The following is a 23916-nucleotide window of genomic DNA, read 5'->3' on the forward strand; positions in this document are numbered from 1 at the left end:
TCAAGGACTTCATATTTCTTCGCCGGCAAGTCAGGAATTAGAGAAATTGGTCTTAATTTTTCTTATGCAAGGTCTCAAAAAGCTCTTTGAAAGTCTTACATTTATCTTTTAGGATTAGGAACTACTAAACATATTCACACAAACACATTTTGGATCAGCATAAAAATAAATAAAAGTCATATTTTTAAGTTTTTCTGCATTACCAAAGTTTAACACACTGGTATGATTGTGGTTCTTAACACAAATTCCAGAAAAACTTGGGTGACTACCCCTCATTTTGCCTCCATCCCTGTAAAGGGGGTTCTGAAATTGTTGTTCTGGATTGTCTTTCAGGTCTCCGACCGTGGCTGGACTTGACTCTGATGTCATACAGGGGAGAAGGGGAAGAGGGCCAGATGCAGACCTACTATCAGATCTGCAGCTCCCCATCACAAGACCCTGATCTGCAGTCACAAGATGCATGAATTAACTCGTCCATCCTAGTAGGCAAGTTCTGTAGTTCCTTAAGCGACTTTTTTAAACTCATCTTTCATATTTGTATTTGTTTCATTGTAATGATATTAGAGGCTTACATAAGACATTCTGATAGATCTCTAAAACAATCTTTCTGGATAGAGTTTTACAAACACTATTCACAATAAATGAAGTAAATTGTGAAAAACCCAGTGGATGCCATGTACACTGTTTGTTTCACTTCACAGATTTTCTGGATAGGGGGGTAATTGTATTGGGGTGATAGACACGCCTCATTTTGTGTTTTTAACATAATGGTCTCACTGTGTACAGTGTGGCTTACTTCTTGTAGCCAAAATCAAAAAATTCTAAAAGAAAAACTTTTCTAATGCAGAATCAATGTTAACATTCAAGCTGATTTTGCCAGTAAGTCATTCCAAGTTCATTATTCAAACTGCCATGGACACACGGCATTGCTTAATGGACAAGCAGCACCATCTGGCCAGAGCGCGCCTTTGAGTTGATACTAATAATAATAGCCATCAGGGATTAGATTTATCTGCGCTTTTCCAGATGTTCAAAGTTCTATCAATGTGTCCATTAATCGTTCATACATGTACTTGGTGATGGTAAGCTACTGTTGTAGCCACAGCTGCCCTGGGGCAGACTGACAGATCATGCCAGTACGCACGTACGGTCCTTCTGACCATTACCGGGACATTCATACACACTCACACATCAGTGAAGCAAAACACTGGAGGCAGGGAGGGGAAGTGTCTTGCCCAAGGACACAACGCCAGTTTACTGGGGAGATTGGGGAACGAACCGCCGATCCTTCCATCATCGGCCGACCTGTGTAACCACGTGAGCCACTGCCACCCAGTAGGCATTCAGATGTTGCAGGTGACCTTGGTGAGTTTTAAAGTGTCATCAGGAGACTTGCATTAAGACAAAGAACTACCGGCAGAGTTTGGGACAGAAACGGGACTGGAGTGACAGACTGCAACAATGACTAGAACCTAACGACTAGTCATCATTGTTCAAAATGTCACACAGCTTCAGGCCCCTTTGCTAAATGTGAGGGGTAGTGGGGTTTCCACGCAAACAATTCGCAACCAACTCCACTGCCCTGATTTGAATGCCAGACAACAGTTGCAGGTGACTCCACGAAACCTGAATGTTTGCAGTTTGCAGTGCCCACCATGCAGCGATAGTCTGCCGCCACAGGGCTTCTCAATGTCTTTGTAGTGTAAGGCCAAATTAAGAACTCGACATTAGACTGTGGGCCAATTTTGGTGGAAAAAAATCGAATAATGTGGCTTTTAATCCCTTTAATGAACTAGTTTCATTTGCACAGTTAACAGCGTAAGAACAAATCAAGCAAGATTTGTTTTAATTGAGAAATATGATCAATTTTGGTAAACAACATCCCTGTGTGATGCCTATTTCAGACTATATTGTAAGCAAAAGCTATTGCCAACAAATAGTCCCCCTTCGTGGGCAGTGCTTCCTGTCTTCTCATCAGCAGGGAGGGATTTTATTCAGGAGAATCTTTCAGCTACTGGGGTGCCACAGGAGGAGCTCCAGAAATACAACAGGAAGAAGGAAAAGAGAGAGTTTTAAAACAAAACCTTATCAAACAAGTCATTGTCACTGTCTTCATCAATATCTATCACTGACAAATAAAATCCTCATTAAGTCACACTGAAATGTTTTATTAGTTCAACCTCATCATCATCATCATCATCATCATCATCAGCCTGTCACGCCACTGCTGGCGGGTGGCCTCCACATCTTACTCCACTCATCACGGTTTTGGGCACTCTGGGTCCACGTGCTGCCTGCCTTCTGCTCGATGTCATCTCTCCATCTTTTCTTCGGTCTTCCCCTTCCTCTCTTCCTGTCCCACAGAGTCCATTCTGTTGTTTTCTTAGCCCATTCGTGGTTCTTCATTCGGGCTACATGTCCTGCCCACTTGCCTTTGGCTTCAATCACTTTCTGGATGACATCCTTCACCCCTGTTCTTGATCATAAGTCTTCGTTCCTGACCTTATCTCTCCTCGTAACACCCGGCATTGATCGTTCCATGCTCCTCTGGGTGATTGCCAGTTTCTCTCTTTGGCGGTTGGTAAGTGACCATGTCTCAGCTCCATACGTCATTGATGGCGGTATGACAGTGTTCATGATCTTCCTCTTGAGACACATGGGCATTTTTTGATCTCTCAGAAACGTGCTGTACTGTCCGAATCTCTTCCAAGCGGATGATACTCTCTCGTCTATTTCTTTCGCCATCTCATTTCCTGGTGTTAGCAGTCTTCCCAAATACTTGTACTCATCCACCTCCTCCAGTTGTTCTCCATCCACAATTATTCCTTTCCTTCTCCTTTTCCTTGCTATTTCATTGCAAATGATTTTGGTTTTCTTTTTGTTCATTTTCATGCCATCTTTTCTCACTTCCTTGTTCAGATCGTTGAGCAGCTTGCTGAGATCCTCTTCCTTTTTCTGCAAATAAGATGATATCATCTGCAAATCTCAGGTTGTTCATCCTCTCTCCATTGATGTTAATTCCCGCTTCAGTTCAACCTACCTTTTTTTCTTAGAGTGGGATTTGTGGTGCTGCTTCCGGTTGGTCCTCTGATGTCTGGCTCCAGCTCAGTTGTTGCAATGTGAAGAACATCATGTAGATGGCCATCTGTCAGCCTGGATCTCAGCGTAGAGTTGTTGATGGCCATGGTGGAGAAGGTCTTCTCACAAATGTGTGTGCTTCAGAATAAAGAGACCATCCTGATGGATATGAAGATGAGGAAAGTCCCTTGCAGAACTCAATGAGGTTCTTGTCATCCCTGCTCTGGCTTTGGAGCCCTCCTGCAGGTCGATGAGCTCAAGCTGCATCTTTCCAGGCTCTTCTTCAGGGACACAAGAGAAAGGATTTTGGAAGAGATCAAAGGACTTCTCATGGGTCTTAAAGTCAGAGAAGCGGTGCTCAAAATTCTCCCTGAGTTTTTGTATCAGGTCATGTTTTTTTTGTGAACACAGGTTAGGTAAAATATCTCTGTCAGTATCTTCTACCAGGACCTTGCAGGCAAGAAAATGGGTCAAATCTCCCTTTTGAAGCTGTCCCTGCAGCAGTTGGAAGTTTTCACTGGAAAGCTTTGAGGTTGTCAAACATTGTGGAAATGAGCTTCCCGTGGCTCTGCAGCTTCACATTATGATCACAGAGAAAGCTGTTCAGATCAGCATGAAGCGCCAAGCCATTGTGTGTCACCTAACTGTGTAACATCTTGGCCTTTTGACTCCATGAACTCTTTTATGTCTTTCCTCAGGTTAAAAAAGCGTGTTAGTTGGCACCCCTGCTCAGCCACCTAACGGCAGCGAAGTAAATGATGCCACCAAAATGTGCCTCCGATTGCTCCAAGAAAGTTTTAATTGGTGGTGATTTAGACCTCTGGACTTCAGGAAATGAACTGTTTTCACAATATGCCCATGACATGTTTCATTTCAAGAGTTTGAGCAGCAAGAGCTTCTTGTTGTAGTGTACATTGATAGGTGATGGGTTTCTCACCACCGCTCTTAGCCACCTTCTCAGAGAGCAGTGTCACAGCTCCTGTCTTTCTCTGATCATTGCTGGAGCTCCATCTGTTGTTACACCAACCATAGGCTGCGGCTTCACATTGTTTGCATCCGGACTGCGACACACAGCATCACAACTATCAACTCTTGTTCATTTTTTTTATACTTTCCATACTTAGCAGCTTCTCGCTTATGTCAATGTTTTCTGTGACTGTCCAAATAAAAATGAAGAGCTGTGTCGTGTCTGAGATGTCCGTGCTCTCATTCAGCGCCACAGAAAAAAACTCCCCTCCCCAGGCCCTCCAGATGTTTCCCAGTTGCTGTCAGAGGTTGCTGCCCAGAACTTTTTCTTTTGCTCTGGACAAACAATGTCAGCTCCTTTCAGCATTTATTCTCTTACAAACTCTCTGCCACTTAAGGGCTAGCTACTCCGGGCCATTTCCAAAGCTGCACCATAGCTAGCTTCTGCCACAGCTTCACTGGATGGAGCCATTTTTGTAAACATCTGCTGTGCAGCATAGCCTCGTTGTAGTTGTTGGAGCTAATTGGTGTGCTCATCGCCGGTACATTTGTCATAACTTTTTATGATTCATAATATAGTGCCGATTAATATTGAATACTTTGAGCATTGCATTTACCTGCTTGCAAATCGGACACAGTGGCGGTTCTACCTTGACTTACTCCCTGGGCGAGACCTTCCCCAGACCCCCGAGTCACTCTGTCCATGTCGACTGACATGTTTTATTGTCATTGAAATTAAGAAATTGATACAAAAGACGTTTATCAGAATTAACAGTTATCAGAACATAAAAAATAAAAGACCATAAAATTGACAAAAATACAGTTAGGTAGGAAAATATTTAATCAAACACAATATTGAATAAATAATCTAAAATAAATATTATAAAGCACAAATCTTTTATCACACAACTAACACGCTAAAATAAATATAACTGCAGCACCATTGCACTAAGAACAGAAAACACTAACTAAAATCTAGCCTTCCTTGATGCAAACTCCTCAATAACGTCATCATATGAAATCTGCTCCCCTTCTGAATGATTGACACTAACAACGGCAGGGTTAATGAGCCGCTCCTGAGACATTGTTGACTTTAGGGATGACTTGATCAACTTGAGTTTTGAAAAGCTCCTCTCTGCTTGAGTCGCAGTGACTGGGAAGGTGAGTGCAGTCCAAAAGTTGGGATATACAGTGAGGTCAATAAGTATTTGATCACCCTGTGATTTAGCAAGTTCTCCCACTTAGAAAACATGGAGAGGTCTAAAATTTTCATCATATGTGCATTTCCACAGTGATTGACAGAATCTGAAGAAACATTCAGAAATCACGTTGTACGATTTTTTTAAAACAATTTATTTGTATATTACTGTGACAAATAAGTATTTGATCACTTGGGTTAAGCAACTTTAATATTTGGTACAGAAGCCTTTGTTAACAATTACAGAGGTTCCTGTAGTTCTTCACTAGGTTTCTACACACTGCAGCAGGGATTTTGGCCCACTCCTCCATACAGATCTTCTCTAGATCTGTCAGGGTTCTGGGCTGTCGCTGAGCAACACGGAGTTTAAGCTCCCTCCAAAGATTCTCTATTGGATTTAGGTCTGGAGACTGGCTAGGCCACTCCACTCTCAGACAATCTTGGAGGTGGACATGCTGGATGTGGAGGTCTTGGGCTGGTGTGGTTACACGTGGTCTGCGGTTGTGAGGCTGGTTGGATGTGCTGCCAAATTCTCGGAAACGCCTTTGGAGACTGCTTATGGTGGAGGAATGGACATTCAATTCCCTAGCAACAGCTCTGGTGGACATTCCTGCTATCAGCATGCCAATTGCACGCGCTGTCTAATCAGCATCTTGATATGGCACACCTGCGAGGTGTGATGGATTGTCTTGGCAAAGGAGAAGTGCTCACTATCACAGATTTAGACAGATTTGTGAACAATATTTCAGAGAACTGGTTATTTTGTGTATGCGGAAAATGTTTCACATCTTTGAGTTCATACCATAAAAAATGGGAGCAATAACAAAAGTGTTGCATTTATATTTTTGGTCATATATATATATATATATATATATATATATATATATATATATATATATATATATATATATATATATATATAAAATGGGAGCAATAACAAAAGTGTTGCATTTATATTTTTGGTCATATATATATATATATATATATATATATATATATATATATATATATATATATAAATAAGACATGGAAATGGATAGTTAGTTGGTTGGATAGTCTGGGCATCTTTGCTTAGACTGCAGCCCGCGCCAGCCAGTCCCTGATGAACTTCCGTGGTGTGTGTAAATAAATTGTGGTTATTTTATTTTAGATATTCAGCGATAAACAGCAATATTTCTCAAATCCTTAACTAATAAAAATCTCAAAATATTATTTATGAACAGGTGATAAAACAAACAAAATTTCACCTTTTTTTGTTATTTAACGAGATGTTAAATTATTATTATTTATACCATGGTCCAGGTGAATTCTCGATTCAGCTTTCCTGCTGGGTGTGCATTAAAAAGTGATAATCCACAGTGATAGTGCACACCTGAAGAAGTAGTTCTGTTCACATAGCTTAAATGTTCTGCATCACTGCGCTGGATTCTTTACAACAACCTTTATCATCATCATCTGGACAGAAACGGTAAGCGGTAAGAGGTAAACTTTCTCTCTGAACTGATGCTTTATTTAACCCATCGTGATCATCAGCATAATATATATCGCTTTCCTTTGCATCTGCACTTAAAGTCTACGCAGTCTGAGCCGGAGGAAAGCTTCCACGGCGTGCATTGATTTCTGATAATGCACACACAATATTTTTACAAGATACTAGAGAGATGTCATAATTGTTATTTAACTGATTACCAGATTGGGCAACTTTCCCAATTATTTAACCCTAGTGGATTAAAATGGGACTGCACATCAAACCTTTCCCTTCTATTTGTAATAGCTGTATTTATAAAAATCATAGAAACAAATGTAGCGCAGGCAACTTTCACAACCATTTTTTTTTTTACCCCTAGTCATCAAATGTTGGATTGTACATATAAAATTGCTTTTCTTTTTGGAATAGCTTTAAAAAAATCATAGATATATGAAACTAGCCTCATTCAACAGAAAAATATACTGAGCAACTTTCACAACCTAGTTTTTACATTCGTGGTCAAACGTGGATTTGCAAATAAAAAATGACCCTTCTTTTATAGCTTTTTAAAAAAATATCGTAGCAATTTGAAACTAGCCTCATTCAATAGAGAAATATGCTGCTTAACTTTTACAGCCAACTTTTGAGCCGTAGTGGTCAATTGTGGAATAAAATAAACCTTTTAGTGATCACAGTTATTGGAAAAATCGAAGCAACAAAAAAGTTACATAAATACCTTTAGGAAGATAACTTTTACAACCAAATGTATTTACATTCAAATAAGGAAAACAGCACATTTAAATTTGCTTGTGCATTTCTATATTTGACTACTAGAGGTAAAAAAAGACAGTGAAAGTTGCTTACTAAATATTTTCTCCATTAAATGATGCTAGTTTCATGTGGCTATGTTTTTATTTTTACCATAACCAAACAGAAGTATAATTTTAATTGACGCTGGTTTTATGTCACTAAGCATTTCCAGTTTAGACCTTTTACTAAACAATCCACACTTCCATCCAAGAAGAAAAGGGAAAGAAATTGTACTTTGCAGACGGTCCTTTACTTTCAAGCATCAGGTCTCACATTGAGAAGTGTAAAAGAAATCCAAATGATATGCACAGCATCATCCTCCTCATCTTCATCGTTCTTTGTGATGAACACCCCCCCCCCCCCCGTTCCTCCTCCTCCTCCTCCTCCAGCTTGGAGAGCTCTTCTTTCCGGGCTGCCGGCGTGTCCGTGGGCTCTGCGTGGTGACATTCCTGTCTTCCTGCGGACTCTGGCTGCTGAAGCAGCCATCTGACTCTAAGAAGACTTCATAGAAGCTGCTGTTCGTAAACGCTCAGAGGCAGAAGCCTGATTGACGGACGTTTGGTTTATTGGTTGTTTGTTTTTGTTTGGACATGGCTGGATTGTCTCGTGATTGTAGCCCGCGCCTCAGATAGACCATGACGCTGCCTCGACCCATGAGGTTCATCTGTCTGTGGATGTGCAGCCAAGTCTTCACAACTCCTCTTCATCGGCCGGCAGCGGGGGCTTGGAGCGCTCAGACGGCTCCGCAAAGCCGGAGATGGCGCAACATCAGCGGAGACGCTCCGCGCACCGTTGATCCTCGGAGCCCGACATCCCCTGACGGTCCGGGGGGTCTCGTGTTTGCGCCACCGTGGACTCAAAGTGGCGCATACCATGTCACGGAGGGAGCGGGCTGCTGCCCGGGAGAACCCCTCCCCGCTGGCCCGGCTCAGGGACACGGACGCAGACCCGAAACGGGAGCGCGCTCGCAGGCGGGGACGCCCGGCAGGGCCAAGCGGAGCGGGCTACGGGACGCGGGGGGGTCACTTCCAGCTGTGATGGTCATGGCGCAGGAACAAGGCACTGGACCCCCACTCGACTTTAACATCAGCGACTATGACGATGACTACTTGGTGCCCGGTGCGACGCCGTTTGTGCCGGTAGATGGGCGGGGCCGGCGCAGGCGGCTGAAGAACCCGTTCTACCCGGTCACGGCGGAGTCGTTCGGGGCTTACGCGGTTCTGCTCGTCGCTGCCCTCATCTTCAGCGCGGGGGTCATCGGGAACGTGTCGCTCATGTGCATCGTCTGCCACAACTACTACATGAGGAGCATCTCCAACTCGCTGCTGGCCAACCTCGCGCTCTGGGACTTCGTGGTGGTCTTCTTCTGCCTGCCGCTGGTGGTCTTCCACGCGCTCACTAAGACCTGGCTGCTGGGGGACTTCTCCTGTAGGATTGTCCCCTACCTGGAGGTGAGAGGGCTGGGAGAAGCCACTTGTGTGACACGATAGTGGGAAAGTATTGATGTCAATGTTATAAAAACAATTCCAGATAAGTCAATAACCTGACTGATCATTATTCAGGATAAATATTTTTGACACAGACCCTGTGCTTTGGTATTGGGCGACCCCCGACATGAGGTTTCATTCTGCAACAGTCAACAAAATGAAGGAAAAGCTTGAGAAAGTGGATTTCACTTGTACTAAATATTGTAAACAATGAACACTGAGGCCCATGCAACATACATCTGCCTTGATAAGTTTGATAAAGTGGACGTGTTGTCCTTTAGAAAACTAAACTACACTCAGGTGTCATTTAAAATGGACACCGACAACCTGCCTGAGGGGCAGTTGCTGTTTTAGGGCTAAAACTAGAAGATTTCTCCTGCCGTCATTCACAGGTTCATCCATCTGCTCACACCCTGATCCTCTCAATGTGTCCAGCTGCTGCGTTTATTTCTACACGCGTTCGTGTTTGAACCACCCACCATTGGAGCTGTTTTCCCTAACGGCATCTTCTCTCACTTTTATTCATTACCAGCTTATGAAGAGAGCAAAGAAACACACTTCAGAGATTTGATTGTTTATTTTTCATAGTTTTGGCTTTTAAAGATTAAAGTCCCATTATCTGTCACACACCTAGGTGTGCGAAATTTGTTCTCCGCTACGCTGGGAAACCATTTGATGGTTCAACCCCCCCAATCCAACCCCTTAATGCTGAGTGTCAGGCAGGGAGGCACTGGGTTCCATTTTTCAAGTCTTTGGTATGACCCAGCCTGGGTTTGAACCCACGACCTTCCAGTTACAGGGCGGACACTCTAACCACAAGGCTTTTCAAGAGCAAATCAAAAGTCTGTCTTCAAACTAGGGCTGGGCAATAAAACAATATTGAAACATATTGCGATTGAACTTTTTATGGATAGAAGAATGAATATATTGCAATAGATTTTTATTTTGAAGGCTCTGAAATGAACGCTCACCAGTTGGGAGCATTTTCTCCTCTAAACATTAGAGCAGGGGTCCCCAAATCCAGGGCTCAAAGGCCGGCGTCATACCTGTTTTCGACCAACTTGCCATCGAAGCTCCTTGTTGGCTAAACACACCTGATCCAGGTGATCAGCAGCAAAAAAGGTAGGGGTTCTGGAAAACCAGCCGACCCTCAAGGCCTGGATTTGGGTACGTTAGTCGCCACATGGCGAGTAAATTTTTAGCGTGTAAACGTAGTCAATTTGTTCTTTTGGTGAATTTCTTTGGTCCTCTCCCTCTGCAGGTGAGCCCCCCCCCCCCCCCCCCCCAGCAGTCACTTCACCTGTTTAAATGAAACATGCATTGATTTTAACAGCATCCAGTTGGAAGTGGAGAATAAAGCTGCTTCACTCACAGCAGCAGACAGATGAATAAAAAGTGTTGATGTGGAGACGCCGCTAATGCTATGATGCTAATGATGCTATGCTAACGAGCTGTTCCGTCTGTCGCCTAAATGGAAACATGGACCGGTTTAAAGTCAGTATTTTCACCGACCGGCCTTTAAAACGTGGCGGATAATTTAAAAAAAAAAGAATTCCTAGGACATCAAATATAATAAGTATAATAATCGAATTGAATCCACTGTGTTTTAGCAGCGTCTGTGGAGCGTTACAGAGCCGGTGTTTCACCAAAAACGGTGACCTAATCCTCCTGCCCCCTTCCCCCATGAGCAGCTTTGATGTTAATGATATATCATAACTATAATCGAAAACATTAAACAGTTTTAGGTTGTTTTTTTGTAATGATTTAATCTAAAATATAATAATCTGAAGGCAGAAGCTATTAAACCTCAGATGACAATAAAGATTTGTTCATACTATTTATAAATGAGTTTATTCATGATCATTTTCTTTAAAAAATTCAGAAGGTATTTCTGTGTAAAATAATGTTATATTTTGGCCGGTAAAAATATGTTTAGCTGGTAGATTTTTATTAATCTACAGGAGAACTTGTTCGGTGACTCAGAAATTAAATGTTGGCCCCTGTGTTAATACAGTTATTTAAAATATGACAAAAACCAGAATAATGTAGACTGCAAATTTAGCAGAACGCATGTTCCTTCTAAAACTGGAAATACCACCAACCTTTGTGTCAGAGCCACCAAGCATGATCACTCTCAGACCTAAATAAATGAAGATTCTTCATCAAAAAAAAACAAAGGTCAGACCTGAACGGCAGCAACTACCAGAAGTAATTCGAAGAATTTTTACTTTTTATCCTGTGGTATATCACTTTTTAATGCACACCCAGCAGCCAATCAGAATCGAGTATTCCCGGACCTTGGTATAAGATTTAATAAACTTTTGTTCCAACATCTGGGTCAAAACAGCGGAACATTTTTATGCTACTATTAGTCAAATGTTTAAGACTAGAAGGATTCCAACAAGGTTTAATTTCACAAAAACAGGTTGTATTGATGTGATTCTTGTCATAACCTAAATCCTGCTCAATGTTGTTACAATCTGCTCCCCATCCCCCACAAAGAGAACCGGGATTAACAAAAAAAATCTATCCAAATGGGACTAGATGATGATCCCCATCAACAATGGACTGTCTGGATCAGTAAACATGGATGAGAAAAACAAAGGATCAAAACATTTCTGTTTGTTGTTTTGGCTTTATTGATTCTATTCTGTTAGTAAAATTGTGTGACAGATGACTGAACGGCATTATTCAAAGCATGAGGTGGAATGCAGATCAGTTAAAGCGAGTCCTCTAAACGCCCGTCCCAGCAGGACTGCCCTGCTGTCACAGACGACAGCATCTTCAGGGGGTTTTATACCTTACATGCAGATTATTTCCTGATATGTAAAGAGATCATTAAAAAGACATTTTGAAGTGTGGGTGTTGAGCTGCACCTTTATTCATAGTTAAGGACATTCACAGTGGGCTTAAATGGGGGCTTTTTGATTGACATATCGGGTTGAATGCTATAAATTCTTCAACCCGATGTTTTCCTGTTTCTCTTTCTTTATTATAGTATCTTCTGCCAGTTTTTGCCGCTTAACTCCTACAATTGTTCAGCTATTCAAATGTTCAGCTTTTTCCACCTATAACTTTTGGTCCTTCAAATCCTTGACAATTCAAGATATTCCAGGACTTCCAGTGAAATACATGGGGAATCCTTGAAAACCTTTGCTTCTTTCTGTGCTGCAGAAGCTCGCTGGTTCGAGACCCGGCGCTTGCATTTTTCACAAACATATCTTTGTTTTCACTTTATTTATGGTCAACTTTGATCATTTCTTTATTTTTTGCCGATTATTATTCTTTAAGTTTCCCATCCATTCAGCAGTATAGCATTCAACCCTGTATTTTCTTCTGGAAACGCAGCTCCTTCTAGTTTACCAATAATTTGATTAAAAACCAGACAATGTGATTTTCTGTATGTTTTTTCTCTTTTGTCTCTCATAGTTGAGGTTTTACCTATGATGACAATTACAGGCTGACTGAATACTTTTTCGCTCTACTGTACATTTAGTTATTTGGTGTTTTAACACTGATATACCAGCAATGTCACTTGGCAATTTAGTTTGTCTAGAAAAAAATGTTCAATTCTCACAGGTTCATTCCTGGTTTAAATCAAACAATCAAAAGAAACAGAAATCATTATGTCCATGCCAAGAATGTTTAACTCTAAGTTTTGTTTACAGTTAATTGCTTAAAGTCTAAACCATGAAGACGGCGAGTTGAGGAAACGCATCAATCTAAGCTCCTCAGGAAGAGCAGGCACAGCAGCTACAGCTGTCAGAAAGTGACCATAGGTCTGGAGGTTTTTGGAAACACTGATAATGGGGTCCAGCTTGACACTTGCCTTCAATACACATATGAGGAGAACTGTTTATACAATATGAATGTTCTTCAAAAAACGTCACAATATTATGATATTTTGCTCCTAAATCGGTTTTTGTGTTGTTCTTTTTTCAGGTTACATCCCTTGGAGTGACCACTTTCACACTGTGTGCTCTGTGTATCGACCGCTTTCGTGCAGCTGCCAATGTACAGATGTACTATGAGATGATCGAGAATTGGGCCTCAACCACAGCAAAGCTTGTCGTCATCTGGGTGGGTGCTTTACTGCTGGCTTTGCCGGAGCTGCTGATTGGACAGCTGGTAACAGAGGATGGAGACCCACCCGATGTGTCGGCCTGTGAGCGCTGTGTTGTTCGTATTTCCACGGATCTCCCGGATACTCTGTATGTTTTGGGGTTAACCTATAATAGCGCACGCCTCTGGTGGTATTTTGGCTGCTACTTCTGTTTGCCGACGCTGTTCACCATCTTCAGCTCGCTGATCACAGCCCACAAAATTAGGCTCGCTGAACGGACCTGTGTACGAGGGAACAAGAAACAGATCCATCTAGAAAGTCAGATGAACTGTGCTGTGGTGGCTTTGGCTATTCTCTATGGTTTCTGCATAATCCCAGAGAACGTTTGCAACATCGTCAGCATATATATGGCGACCAGCATTCCCAGGAGATCCCTGGACATCCTTCATCTGGTAAGCCAGTTGCTCCTCTTCTGCAAGTCTGCTGTAACACCACTGCTGCTGTTCTGGCTGTGCCGGCCGTTCACCAAAGCTTTCCTGGAATGCTGCTGTTGCTGCTGTGAGGAGTGTGGTCCGCCTCTGTTCCCTGCCACAGCCAACAGTGACACTGACCATGCCAGCCCTTCCACTGAGCTGGAACTGTCGCCCTTCAGTACCATCTGCAGGGAGCCGTCCACTTCTGCCACGTACGCTGTTGTTGGGACACACTGCTAATCTCATAGGTCGACATCGCTAGACATTTTCCAGAAACTCAACTGATTAAAATATCCATACACGCGCATTGCATTTAAAACGGATTTGATCAACTGATCAGAGTTTGTAGAACAGCATTTAGTCAGCTATAGTTGTGGAATCTTTTCTAATTGAAACTGTATTTTGTTGAGTTATTTGTAAGGTTTTTTTTAGGGTTGTCTTTTATTGAAGCTGAGTGAGAGCAAAAACTCATAAATGACCAATTCCTTGTTTAAATGGACTGCATTGAGAATTTCCAAAGTGAAAACAACAACTGCTACATTCTATTTTCCTAAATGTATTACTGAAATTTGCACCATAAATGTTTTCGTCTGAAACAATTCATTCTGCTTCACTAATGTCCTTGTAAATATATGTTTGGGTTTTTTTCCCATGTTCTTTGTTTATTTACTTTCATCTTTTTTTCTAGCAACAAATAAAGTGTTAAGCCAACAAATAGCCACAAATCTTCAATTTCATTGGATTTATTTCTGTGGAACAGCGCACAGTAAAAGCATCACCGCAGTGAGCCAGAATCTGCCCAGTGACTACTTGTCATCTGTTGTCCCTGGAAAGATGTTAACATTTTCTACCTTCAAAGCTCAAAAAAACAATTAAACACAACAATTGAGAACATAAATTAAAAGGATATAAAATAAAAATACCATTATAAGACAATTACCATACCCACTGATAAAAATACATACATTACAAAATATTACAAAGAATATAAAAGACAGTAGCATTCAATGTGAGGACGTTTGCTGTGACAACTGCCAGTTAATTATGGGATTTGTAACCCTTGTGCTATCCTAAGCACTTTAACATTGGGAGTTGGGTCATCTAGACCCACTAGACAGTGCTCTGAAGCTTTTTTCTTCAATGATTTGTGATCTTCACTGGTGTCCATGGATTACATGAAATCTTTCCATCTTTATCCACCTTTGTCATGGTAGGGAGAACACGTCAATGGAAGGGGGGGTCATAGGATAGCACAAGGGTTAAACAGATTGAATGTAGAAGTTTTCTAATACTCTTGGTGTTCCATTCTTGTGCTGCTCTGACTGAAGGCACTGACCCTTGTCTCACTCTTTGGGAGCCAGTTCCTATTTGATCAGCTGGTTGAGTGGAGGGGATGACTAACCATTAACGACTTTATAAAACAGACACAGTTTTGCATTCTTAATAGCATAACAGTTTATGGTTTTGTATAATGGCAGCAATGTTTTTCTAATCCAGTATTTTGCGTGTTTGTTTGTAAAGTGACTCGGTGGGTTGTAGTGCTGTCGTTAACCCCAGGAATGGAGATGACACACGTGGAGCTGACACTAAAAATAACAGAATAAAATGTCTCAACCCCAATAATAATGTGAATTTAATTTCTCAGATTTGAAGCAAATGTTGCAGTTCATCAAAAGGCCACTGGAGGCTTTTGTCCAAATAAACGTTTTTGGTGCAGAATCACGGATGTCTTTATAGTAGGAATATCGGCAAGAGTCTGGCGATACGATATGTATCACAATGTTTTACCAGAACACTTTTTTTTAAGAGTATGACTTAGAAAAAAAACTACCTGAATATTAAGACTGTTAAGTGTTCAATGTTTTGTTTACTGATGCACTCTTGCTCTTTTTCCCATGAGTCATTGCTGTTCCTATGAGTCACTGCTGTATCTGTATGTGTCCACGGTTGATGACATCATCACTGAATGAATGCGTTCTGATGTACGAGGGAGACATGATCCTTCCATGCACAATGGTCAATAAATATGCCTAGAGGAGGCTAAAGTTGATCCTGTTCCAGTGTCTTCTTCATCTCTGAATGATCCATGAGACCAAAGTATTTTGAACAATTCCATGCCCTCAACCTTGTAGGACAGTTTGGAGCAGCCCCTTCCTCTTCCAACATGACTGTGCACCAGTGCACAAAGCAAGGTCCATAAAGGCATGGATGACAGAGTCTAGTGTGGATGAACTGGACTGGCCTGCACAGAGTCCTGACCTGAACCCCATAGAACCCCTTTGGGATGAATTAGAGCAGAGACTGAGAGCCAGGCCTTCTCCACCACCATCAGTGTGTGACCTCACCAATGAGCTTTTGGAAGAATGGTAAAAAAAAATCCTAGAAACACACTCATCAACCTTGTGGACAGCCTTCCCAGAAGAGTTGAAGCTGAAATAGCTGCAAAAAGGTGGAGCAACATCATATTGAACTCTATGGGTTAGGAATAGGATGGCACTTCAGTTCATGTGTGAGTCAAGGCAGGTGAGTGAATACTTTTGGTAAGATAGTGTATGTCAGGACCATCCCGGCCAACATCTGCTGCAAACTCACAATTACAATAAAAAGCCACGGATTCTGCCTGATAAGTGGCTGAATTTGTTTCCAGTCACTGAGCTGAATATTAGCCACTGGAGAGGGTTACTAGTTGTTTCACACAAATAGGATGACAGCTTAGCAATATTGACCAACTTGGCCGATTTCATACTTTTGTAATATCTTTTCCATCTCTTGGCCTTCAGAAGCAAGTGTAACCAGGTTCTGCTAGAGAGGATAAAGTTGAAATGTTTAGCATTTCAGTATAGTGCAATGACAAATCTGATGCTGTGATAAACAACATTTTTAGTTCCACCCCTTGGGGCTGTGCACGGATCAGCCAGAGAACGACTGATTGGGGCATCAAACACCCGCAGATTTGATGGGTTCAGATTTTCTGAAGTAGCAGCCATTCTGTTTTCACTTGATTTCAGACTAATAACATTTGCAATTTGTGGTCTAAGGATATCTGGACAAAATAAGGTGTCCATTCACCCATGCACACAAACATTTACACACCGATGGCAGCCCCACTGGCGCCAGCCTAAACCCATCAGGAGCTATGTGGGGCTCGGGGTCTTGCCCAAGGACACTTCGGCAGGTAGGCGAGCAATGCAGAAACCGAATCTGCAATTCTCCAATCAGAGGTCGTCCTCTCTACCTGTGCACCACTGCTGCCCCTAATATTTCTGTTGGGTTTTAATCAACCGAACAGGAACTATTCTCATCTGAAGTTATTAAGTCATAAATGACAGAAAAAGAGTAAGATAACAGATGATTTGTCTTTTCCAAATTAAGTTGACGAAAAAAATCTTTCTTTGCTTTGTGTACTTTTGGAAACATAGATTTTTGTAACATTTTCTATCATTTCCAGCAACTCCATCTGCTATGTTTTTTTTTCCAGCTGCGTACTTATATTATCATGTTTTGTCTGCATTCGGCTTTCCAGTACCTCTGTAGTTTATTTATTCTTCACCAGTGTAAAGCTGAAATGCCAGAGGAAAATGCATTTTGCCACTCCAAGTTATTTCATTTCACACATAAAAAGTTGGACAAAAAACAAATTGCTGTCTCTCTAAAGACACAGCTTCCATTGAGACAGTTCAGTCTCAAGATGTCATTATTGTCTACACTCAGATCAACTGGCTATAAACATGACTATGGGGGAAAGTCATGTGACTTTGTTGTGAAATGTTTGGTTCAGATTCCTTCCTTGTCTGACAGTACTCCTTAGCATTATCTGTCCCAGCACAAAACTTAACGGCTTCTTTCTCTCAAGAGCATTATTTTCCACTGTCAGCAAGTCAAACAGAGCATAGTGCACCATTGTCTTTTCCATGCTGCTGTCATGGCAACCCAGCCTCTCAGCTGACCTCTGCACTGAACAGTTTGAATGAAAGAAAAAAAAGGGACAAAGTGTCACTGAATGTTTCTGGTCTGAACAAGTGTACTCAGATTTCTAAAGAACACTTATTGTTGTCGGACTTCTTTTACATTTTCCTTTCAGATTCTGATCATGTTTACAAGTGAAGAAGCAGCTGCTGACTTAAGGCCCGTACACACCGGGACGAATATTCGCCAGCCGTTTTTCGCCAGCGTTTTTTGTGTTCACACCCAGGCGATTTTCGCTGACGATGAGCCGAGCTAACATGCAATTTCATTCCCTGACATTAGATAGCGCTTTATGTAAAACAGAAATACTCCTGTACACAAGGTGGCGCTGCGCAACTTTACGCTTCTTAAAGTCGCTTTTCACTCAGAAGAGAGCAAGTATTTACGCGCTTGTCAGAATCATACAAAGAAAACATGAATATTTGCAGCACCAGCAGCTCTAGGTCCAGTTCCAGCGATGAAGAAATTATTGTTCTGTTGAATGATGAAAGACGCCGGAAAAGACGCCGATTTCGGGTACATCCCATAGTTACGAGAAGAGAAGAACATGGGGAGTTTTATCGACTGGGACAAGAGCTGAAAATGTATCATGAGCGTTTTCGGGGATATTTTAGAATGTCCGTCATTATTTCTTTGCGGCAGTGTAGATGCTAGATGGCGTCTATCTTCTTCGCTGGTATGTGTGCTCAGAAAGGCAGTTTTGTGTTTTAGCGCCCCCAAGTTGTGTTTTACTGTAACTTCATAAGCTCCAGATACGTGTGCAAAAGCGGCAGTCTCATTGGTCGTATAGTTTTCGACGCGACGCGTCAAACCAAAAAAACGAACCCGAGGCGTTTTTTAAAAAGTGACGCTTTGACGCGTGGCGTTTTTCGCGTCGGTGTGCACACTCACATTGGTGCCCTTTGTTTAGTCACAAGGCGTTAAACGTCGGCGAATATCGCGCACGAAATTCATCCCGGTGTGTACGGGCCTTAAAGTCGCTAATTCAACCTCTATAAATGGTGGCCCTGAAGGGCAAATCACAACAAATCACTGGACACAAAAACATTTTAAATATAATAAAAAAAAGAAAAACAAGTATTAACAGCATTACATTTTAGAAACAAATTCCAGAAACCAAAATGTAAAAACAAAAGTAATTTCCTAAAAAAAAAAAAATATTAAAAAAATAAAAATAAAAATAAAAAAAGGAAGTGGTCAAAAAACGAAACAATGAGAAACCAGAAAAGGTAGGTACTGTGTGAGATCATTGATTGGATGATGTTTATCCATCATGTTAACTGAAATCCATTTGATTTTTTTTTTTATCAAATTGTGAACAGTCTCAATACACAATTATTTATTTTTACCATATACATCCAATAAACAAATGAACATCCCACCCACCCAAGGTGTGAAGTGTGAAGGTGGATCAGTTCCAATACTCTCTTGTCATGGCAAGCTAGGCAAGACAGACCCAGGCGCTGGAACCCGGAAGGAAAACACAGGTGAGTTGAATGGTTAGTATAGGATATTAATTAATTCAGAATGATTTGGGATCTTGACGTGGCTGGAGACTGAAGTGAAGCAGATGAAGTAGCTTGAGGTAGTTATGGCTTGAGGCAATGCTGGTGGTTGGAGTTGGCTTGTGGCGAGGCTGGAGTTTCTTGGTGTTCCGAGAGGTTCTGTAGCTCAGGTAATCTGGTGACTCAGGTGTCCACTCATGGTCAGAATGTCCTGAAGGCGAGACAATACAAAAGTTAGACGCGAACATGAACACCAAGACAAACCTGGACAAGAGACTGGGTTATGCACTGTCAGGGGCAACGAACTGGCGATGAATGCTGTTTCTGGATCTCCTTATCAAGGTCTGGTCAGTGATGAGGTGAGTGGACACAGCTGGGATGCATCAGGAGCCAAGCAGAGAGGGGAGGGGGAGGAGAGCTGACAGAGGCACCATGACACTCTCTCACCAATTCAATGAAATCATCCTAGCTAAAGAAAACAAACGTTTAAACATGACCAGATATTGAATTACTCAGAAGTTATCAAATTATGTTAGCTTTAGGTTAATAGGGATTTGCAACCGCTCACCTGTGGGGTGCTGGCTAAACAGGATTGTGAATATCTATGTTATGGATTTTGTTGATGAATGTCTTGAGCAGATACTTTGCCTAAATATTTAAGTAGTGTTTTCAGGGAGTATAAAATTTGTGAGAAGTACCCTTTAATGTGAACTTTATTTTCAAGACTCACAAGACTCAGAATGTCTTGTAACCAGACTTTGATTAATGGCAGCTGAAGCGATTTGTAGAGCAATAAGTTCCTTTTATGAGCTATTAGAGAGGCAAAGGCAATGACATTATTTTGAATGCTTGTGGTGTGGAAATTGTCTGGGGTTTGCCAAATAAAGTTCTGTATCAATGTGTGGAGTCGGACATGAGCTGATCGGATTCTTCAGCTCAGAAATGTTCTTTGAAACCTGTCACAAAACGTTAAAGTGCGTTAAGGAAATTCCTGCTTCTACTTTACGTATTCGTATATATCCCGGTTTTTAATCCCCCCCCACCCCAATTTATCAGATTTTTAGGCCCACCCAAAAAATGAAATGAAAAAGTTTTTATGAGTGGCAGAGTGCCTTGTTCAAAATAGTAGTTTAATATTTCTAGTAGTAATGGTGCTTATTGGTCCGAAGAATTTTCATAAATTCAACTGGGTAACAATCAAGGCCTGACTTGCTGCTATTCCATCCATCCTCCATCCATTCCAGGCAGTGAATTAGATAGTAAGGGGGTGTCTCTGTGTGTGAGATACCTGTGTGTGGAGGGGGTATCTGACCTCCAGGGTGCCGCTGTGTTAACTCTGGCTAAGCTGCATTTGTTGTGTGTTGAGGGTGGACACTTTCCTTGAAATAATCACATGTACAATACTTGCTGTTGTGTTGTACAGAGAGTGTGTTATGAGAAATATTATGGCTTACAGTGCGTGTTTGTGTGTGTGTGTCTTGGCAGGTCATTGTGTGCTGTGGCTCTTTGACTCTAAGTTAAAAATGTCAGCTCTTTGTGTCAAACTTGTTCTCCACCCCTGCATTAGATAGATCAGAGCCTTTTTGGAAACATGGGATTTGATGTTGTGGGAAATTTCAATGAATCCTTTAAAGGTTGAGTTTCTATCTGTGTTATCCATGTTAATTGTAACAACAGCATTCCTATATAATGAGTGTGAAAATCACCTCAAGAGGGCTTTTTGTGTTTCCTACATTCTCTAATCACCCATTAGTTTTTATATTGTTTCAGGGACCGCTCTTTGATGTTTGGGTTTTTTGTTAATGAATCTTGCAGTCACTGTTGCTACACTAGTAATTAGACAGCACCATTCATTCAGAAACAATGGAGGAAGGGCTTCACTGAGGCTCCAGTACTCAACAAAGTACTCACTGGCCATCTTTTAACAGCTCCCAGGACTGTTTGTTGGATGACATAAACAGCTTGGGAGGGTCTTGTTGTTCTTTTTTTCTTGTGCCAAAAAACTGGGCAAACAACTGAACCACTAAATAAACGTTGAAATGTTCATTGAAGTTACGATTTTTTGCTGTATTCAATTTCTTAATGACTTTTTCCAAAATACAATGACATCCAGACCAACAGATTGTTTTCTCCGGACTGGTGGAAATAATCAGTCAGTGGAAAAAATAAATAGTGGCCGGTAGGCGGACGTGTGTGTAACCGGCGCAAATAGTGGGCGGAACAATTAGTGACAGTTGCCATCATTTACCCCTTGTCCTATCTCAGATGAAGCCACCCTTACATTGACGTGTTCTCCCTACCATGACAAAGGTGGATAAAGGTGGAAAGATTTCATGTAATCCATGGACACCAGTGAGGTTCACAAATCATCAGAGCACTGTCTAACGGGTCTAGATGACCCAACTCCCAACGTTAAAGTGCCTAGGATAGCACAAGGGTTACAGTGTATATGTCTACAGTTACAATAGATGGTGATCTGGTGCACCAGGTCTCTGTATACAGACTCATCCCCTCCTCTGATGAGACCAAGGACGGTGGTGTCATCTGCATTCCTAACGATGATGTTGTTAGTGTCCGGGGAGGTGCAGTCGTAGGTGTAATTTGAGAAGAGCTTCAGACTGAGGCAGCACTCCTGTGCTGACTGTCAGCTCTGCAGAGACATTCTTTCCTATCCTCACCACTTGTGGTTTGTCCGTAAGAAAGTCTAGAATCCAGTTTCAGGTGGGTGTGGGTACTCCCAGTTTGGTGAGTTGGACAGTTAGCTTCCATAGCGTAAGGGTATTACTGGCAGAGCTGGAATCCAGCAAAGGTCACCAAGCATAGGGGTTCTTAGCGTCCAGATGTTGAAGGGTGGAGTGCTGTTTCTGCTAATCTGTTGGGGCAGTAGACAAACTGGTAGGGGTCTACTGATTCATCGACCACTGAGTTGATGATTTTCCAGACACGTCATCGCTGCAGAAGTACAGGCATCTGGTCTGAGGTCATTCATCGTTGTGATGTTTGTTTTCTTCTCCTCAGTGGCACAATCACTGAGGACCTGAATATTTGGGGACAGTAAAGGGAGATGTTGAAGATGTCTGTGTAGACCTCTGCTAGCTGTTCTGCTCGGGCAACTCTTGGCGACAAGTGGTCCGGTCACACCGATTTGAGCAGGTTCACCTGGTTCAGGGCCCTGAGGACTTGTGTGTTTATTCTGGGTTCTTGGAGTTACATTGGATGAAAATTTAAAATGGAAAGCTCACATTGATAATCAGAAAACAAATAGTAAATTTTAGTAAACATTGGAATTCTGTAAGAGTAAGACAGTAAGAGATTCATTAAACTTTCACTTTCTTGTACAGTTCCTGTATTCTTCTCTATTTAAGTTATTGCCGTGTAGTCTGGATAAAATATACTGTACCCACACAAAGCCTTTGTCTCTATTACAGAAAAACTCAATCAGAATAATGAACAAAAAATACATAATAATAATAATAAATACAGAACACACTAATGATTTCTTTGCATAGTCACAACTAAAATTTGGAGATTTAGTTGATTTGAAAATCGAAGTATACACCACCAGGAGCTACAGTACTAACATTGGGATGTCATTCGGGCTCAAGAAATGCAGCCGGATGGTGACAAAGAGAGGCAAGGTATTCCACACAGGTGGGGTCTCACTCCTAGAAGGAACAATAGCAGACATCGAGGACAGTTACAAGTACCTCGGAATTCCCTTAGGCAAATGGCAACCTGGAGCAGGCAACAAGGAAAGCTGCAACAGCTAAATATCTCCAATGAGTAAGGCAAGTCCTGAGAAGCCAGCTCAATGGAAAGAACAAGACCCGGGCAATAAACAGCTATGCACTGCCAGTTATCAGATACCCTGCAGGAATAATAAAATGGCCAAAGGAAGAGATACAGACCACGGATGTTAAAACACGAAAGCTCCTCACCATGCATGGAGGGTTCCATCCCAAATCCAGCACCCTGAGACTGTATGCTACCCGCAAGGAAGGAGACCGAGGACTAGTGTGCATGGAAGCCACCATTCTGGATGAAACATCCAAGATACTTGACTACATCAAGCTCAAGGCCCGAAATGACAGTGTGCTCAGTGAATGTCTCAGGCAATGGAGAGCAGAGGATGCAGTGCTGAGATCCTCATGGGAGGACAAACCCCTGCATGGGAAGTACCACCGGACCATAACTGAAGTGGCTGATATCAAGAAGTCCTACCAATGGGTAGAAAGGGCTGGCCACAGGACAGCACTGAAGCACTCATCCTGGCAGCTCAGGAACAAGCCCTGAGCACCAGAGCGATAGAGGCTCAGATCTACCACACCAGACAAGACCCAAGGTGTAGGCTGTGCAAAGAGGTGCCTGAAACAATCCAGTGCATCACTGCAGGGTGTAAAAAGCTGGCAGGGAAAGCATACATGGAGCGCCACAATCAAGTGGCTGGAATAATATACAGGAACATGTGTGCAGAATATGAACTGGAAACCCCAAGGTCAAAATGGGAAACACCTCAGAAGGTGGTAGAGAATGAGAGGGGAAAGAGACTTCCAGATCCAGACTGATACATTGTAGTGGTGGATAAAGAACTGAGGAAAGCCTTCGTGGTGGATGTGGCAGTGCCATGCGATGGGAACATCAGGAAGAAGGAACATGAGAAACTGGAAAGTGAAGGTAACAGTGGTGCCTGTGGTAATTGGAGCACTCTGGGAAATAACCCCCAAGCTGGAGGAGTGGCTACAACAGATACCTGGAAAGACCTCAGACCTCTCAGTCCAGAAAAGCGCAGTGCTAGGAACAGCTAAGATACTGCAGGACCCTTAAGCTCCCAGGCCTCTGGTAGAGGACCCGAGGTTGGAGGAGAAACCACCCGCGGAGGGTGAGAGGGGCGTTGATGTTGTA

General features: G+C 42.1%; 2 protein-coding genes across 5 annotated transcripts in view; both read left to right on the top strand.

Moving 5' to 3' along the window:
* Window positions 1-4269, top strand: part of pot1 (protection of telomeres 1 homolog) — a 51678-nt gene extending 47409 nt beyond the window's left edge. For 3 of the 4 annotated variants that reach the window (XM_023955552.2, XM_023955554.2, XM_023955553.2), the window contains exon 20: window positions 334-665. In XM_023955552.2, the coding sequence (XP_023811320.1) occupies window positions 334-464 (131 nt within the window). In that variant the 3' untranslated portion in view covers window positions 465-665. Of the gene's footprint in view, window positions 1-333; window positions 666-3776 lie in introns of those variants that run through there. The other variant, XM_078948346.1, reaches the window with a different exon arrangement.
* Window positions 4270-7909: 3640 nt separating this feature from the next.
* On the top strand, window positions 7910-14268 carry gpr37a (G protein-coupled receptor 37a). Its single transcript, XM_078948348.1, has 2 exons — window positions 7910-8971; window positions 12950-14268. The coding sequence occupies exons 1-2, from the start codon at window positions 8156-8158 to the stop codon at window positions 13781-13783; spliced, it is 1650 nt and encodes a 549-aa protein (XP_078804474.1). The 5' UTR covers window positions 7910-8155; the 3' UTR covers window positions 13784-14268.
* The last annotated feature ends 9648 nt before the right edge of the window (window positions 14269-23916 follow it).

The sequence above is a fragment of the Oryzias latipes genome, chromosome 6 (genome assembly GCF_053564925.1).
Source record: "Oryzias latipes strain Hd-rR chromosome 6, Olatipes_Hd-rR_3.1".
NCBI lineage: Eukaryota > Metazoa > Chordata > Actinopteri > Beloniformes > Adrianichthyidae > Oryzias > Oryzias latipes.

Excerpts from the sequence above, each read along its gene's own strand:
- gpr37a (XM_078948348.1), top strand. The coding sequence starts at position 8,156 with ATGACGCTGCCTCGACCCATGAGGTTCATCTGTCTGTGGATGTGCAGC. Across the intron at positions 8,972-12,949 it reads GGATTGTCCCCTACCTGGAG|GTTACATCCCTTGGAGTGAC; the intron begins GTGAGAGGGCTG and ends TTCTTTTTTCAG.